Here is a 3,928-nt window from a genome sequence, read left to right on the forward strand (position 1 = left end):
GCCTCTTCTCGGTTCATCTCCACACAAGACCACGTGTACCACTTCTTATTTCTTTTATTTTTTTTCACTTTTCCTCAAAATTTTAAAATTATTGTACTTTTGTCACAAATGGAAATGGTCAGCAATTGATGTCATGATAATGGCGATTTCACATAGTTTAATGAGCATCCCAACGGCGATGCACATTTCTACTCTCAGCCAATTCGAATCTGGCGTCAAGTCCAAGCTATTTGTTTCAGCTTCTCCTTCTTTAAGACGGCCCAAAAGAGTTTCCTTGTCAGTAATTCGCGCCATGGGCTCCTCTGCTTCTTCCCAGAAACCCGACAACATTCAAGGTCTCTCTTTCTTTTTCTATTCTAGTTGTTTACATTTTTTTTTTCCTTCATCATATGTCTCTTGTTTTTGCCTTTCATTCTATTATGAATAGTGCCATTTTGGATTGTCAGGAACTAGAATTCTGGTATTTGTGTTCTTGGTTTAGTATTAATCAGTTGGCTAGGTGGAATTGTAATTGCCGATTTTAATTAGGCTATGTTTGGGATTGTTGTTTCCCAACTACGCATACTTGATAGTCAATGATTCCGTTCCATGCTGCACTAAAAGCCAGGCCACATTAATCCTCGACTTACCCTTTAATATTATTTAGTATTGTTTGATGGACTAATTGGGATTGATAACAGTCAAAAGCAAATTGCAAAAAATGATGCCTCATTTCCATAGAGCTAAGAATTTTATTCAAAGAATATTTTCTGTGATACCCTCCTGATAGTATCACTTGCATTCGGTTAGGATGTCCTGGGAATCAATGATCATCATGAAATAATTCATTGGGGGAGTCAACATTTATGTCCATGGATAAGTATAGGCATTCCTCTAAATCGTATTGTGAAGCAGAGACGGTCAAAAGATGGAAATTTGTAAACAACTTTGATATGTTAAACAGTAAACTTATTTATTCATTGTTGCAGCGTATGCTCAGGAACTTGTGAGAATTTTCTCTTCTATCTCTTTTATGAGATAACCGCTAGTACTATACCTTATTTTGCTGACTTCAGGATTCAATTGCAATGGAGCAGTTAATTCTAGGGGGATATTAATGGAGACAAAGTACTTCTGGATTTTGTTGATAACGAGTCTAGTTGGTTTTTTGTCCATAAATAAGAGAAAAAGAAAAAAAGAAACTCATTTCCCTTAGCTTATTCTCCATAAATAAGAGATGAGATTGGTTGGAATATGTGTCTTGAAAGACCTTATAATCTGTAGCAGTTGCATTTTTTATCTTTCTTATTTGACAGGAATTCATCTGTTGTCTTCTGCAGAGGCCAACAGGGTTGATTATGCTTCTATAAGTGATGAAGAGTGGAAAGGAAGGCTCACAGGGGAGCAATATTACATAACTCGACAAAAAGGGACTGAGAGGGCTTTTACGGGGTATGATGTATTATGTTCTGTAAACCATTTACATTACTTTTACCCGTAGTTGGCAGGTGTCAGTTTGCATGTGCGTTATGTGATAGCCTTGTGGGACACTGACCTGCTTTTTACTTTTGCCCCTCCAAAGCTTTACTCAGGATTGGGTCAGACCATAGAATTTTTACTGTTGGTTTCCTAGATATAGCATTTACAATTTTAATTTTGATAAAAGGACCAGCTGGGAGTCACTGTCAGCATAGAGTGCTATTTTTACTAACAACTGATGTACAATACAATATGCTGTATTTGTTCTTCTTCAGGGAATATTGGAACACCAAAACCGCTGGTACCTACCATTGCATTTGTTGTGACACACCTTTATTCGAGTAAGAGTTTGTATTTTGTTTAGGCACTTTTCATAAGAAATCTTCATTGGATCTTCAATAACCTTGATCAACTGCTATTCTTCCTCTAGATCATCAACCAAATTTGACAGTGGTACTGGTTGGCCATCATATTATCAGCCCATAGGAAGCAACGTGAAGTCAAAGTTGGATTTGTCAATTATTTTCATGCCTCGCCAGGAGGTCCTTTGTGCCGAATGTGATGCTCATCTTGGCCATGTCTTTGATGATGGCCCACCACCCACAGGAAAGCGTTACTGTATCAACAGGTAAATTCTTCCAATCAATTGGTGGCCTTTAAATTTTTACCTGAAATATGTAATGTTATGCTTAACATCTTTTTCATACTACTTTGCAGTGCTTCCTTAAAACTGAAGCCAAAATAGGTATGAATATCAAGCCAGAATACCAGAATGAGCTACATGTAAATGAACTTCTACTGTTTATACTTGTTAATCAATTTTTCTTTCTGTGAACTACACTTCTATGACAAAATTTTAATATTTTTTATTGCAAAGTATATATCCAATATGCTTTGAATGATGTCTATGGCCTCTGGAGAAGGAAAATCATGAGCTGAATAGCGGACCTAAGTTTATGGAATTTAGGTGTGGGTCTTTTATCGAGATGGAGTAAAACCCACAGAATGATGTCTATGGGGTATAGTTGTAATTATCTAATATATTGTGAGTTATGTCCTAGAAAAGGGCAAAGAGGATTCTGTTTGTTCTTTCTTCCGTTGATGTTCTGGGAACATATTACTCGATTTTCTGCAGTTGCATGTTGGGCTGTATAATTTCATCTCTTGGCAGGGAGGTTAAAATTTGCAACATTAACAAACCCAAAGTTGCTTAAGCAGGCATGCAGCGGAACAGAAAATTTCTTCTCTCAGGGTTGTCTTATAAATTTTAAAAGATTCCTTCTACTGTATGAAAGATGCAACCTCTTTATATCTAGAAACTTCTGTGTATTTTTTTTATAAATATGAAGAGGCAGGCTGTATCAAACAAATAAATTATTTTCTCTTATTCTTTGCACACGCACCAGTATCACTACTTAGACCTCGCAAGTAGGGGTATCTGGATTCGGAAGGATCCGGAAAATTTGGATTTACAAAAATTCAGATTCGCATATTAAAAAATATGGATCCGGATCCTTAAAATTAAGATCCGTGCATATTCAAATATAAATCTGGATGTAAAATGCATTTGGAAAATCGGATATTTGGATCCACATTATTTTTCAATGAAATTATTTATTAAATTAAAATTAAATAAAATATATATAAGAAAAAAAACATAATAGGACTAATTAAAAAAATATAGAAGTTAAATTAAATTGAGAAATATATTGGGATTTGCATTATTTTTTAATTAAATTATTTATTAAATTAAAATTAAATGAAAAAATATATAAGCTAAATGAAAAACATAGTAGGATTAATTAAAAATATAGAAGTTAAATTAAATTAAGAAATTATTGAGATTTGCTTTGTTTTTTAATTAAATTATTTATACTATAAAATTAAATGAAAATATATATAAATTAAATGAAAAACATAATAGCATTAATTAAAAAATATAGAAGTTAATTTAAATTAAGAAATATATTGGGATCCGCTTTATTTTATGTGGATTTGTGGTCTTTTTATAATTTTATTTGTGGATTTGTGGTAATGCTAGACTTGAATTTATGTTATTCTTGATGTTTGATTTATGTTGTGGTATTTTTATTTGTAACTTTATAGTGTTGTATGTTATTCTAGGTATTAAATTGTTGATTGTTAAATTGTGATTGAATTTTATTTGATATTATTAGGTGAATTGTTGAATTTTAAATTATTGAATTGTAATTTTTACGGATCCATATATTCGGAATATCCACTCGCAATCTGTGCAGATATTACTTTATCCAGATCTTAATTTTTTTTTTAGATCCGTAAGTGGATTTGGATATAAGAATATCAATCCGGATCCAGATTTTGCCATCCCTACTCGCTAGGGTTGGGTGTTCGAAACCCAAAATTAGTTCGGGTTTGTTTTGGTTCAGATTAGCTATAAGAAGGTGAATGGGTAAATTTGGAGTCCAATCAATTTTCATTTTGAACCGAA

General features: G+C 33.1%; 1 protein-coding gene across 1 annotated transcript; it reads left to right on the forward strand.

Annotated features, from left to right (window-relative positions):
• LOC102620912 (peptide methionine sulfoxide reductase B1, chloroplastic) lies at positions 1-2,554 on the forward strand. The gene is made up of 5 exons (XM_006477914.4): positions 1-335; positions 1,320-1,431; positions 1,734-1,799; positions 1,889-2,086; positions 2,176-2,554. The coding sequence occupies exons 1-5, from the start codon at positions 134-136 to the stop codon at positions 2,201-2,203; spliced, it is 606 nt and encodes a 201-aa protein (XP_006477977.2). The 5' UTR covers positions 1-133; the 3' UTR covers positions 2,204-2,554.
• Positions 2,555-3,928: the final 1,374 nt, after the last annotated feature.

Source organism: Citrus sinensis, chromosome 3 (assembly GCF_022201045.2).
Source record: "Citrus sinensis cultivar Valencia sweet orange chromosome 3, DVS_A1.0, whole genome shotgun sequence".
Lineage (NCBI taxonomy): Eukaryota > Viridiplantae > Streptophyta > Magnoliopsida > Sapindales > Rutaceae > Citrus > Citrus sinensis.

Bases quoted from the DNA above. Each gene is read 5' to 3' on its own strand.
- LOC102620912 (XM_006477914.4), top strand. From the start codon at position 134: ATGATAATGGCGATTTCACATAGTTTAATGAGCATCCCAACGGCGATG. The intron at 336-1,319 runs GTCTCTCTTTCT...TGTCTTCTGCAG, and splicing joins GAAACCCGACAACATTCAAG to AGGCCAACAGGGTTGATTAT. The intron at 2,087-2,175 runs GTAAATTCTTCC...ACTACTTTGCAG, and splicing joins AAGCGTTACTGTATCAACAG to TGCTTCCTTAAAACTGAAGC.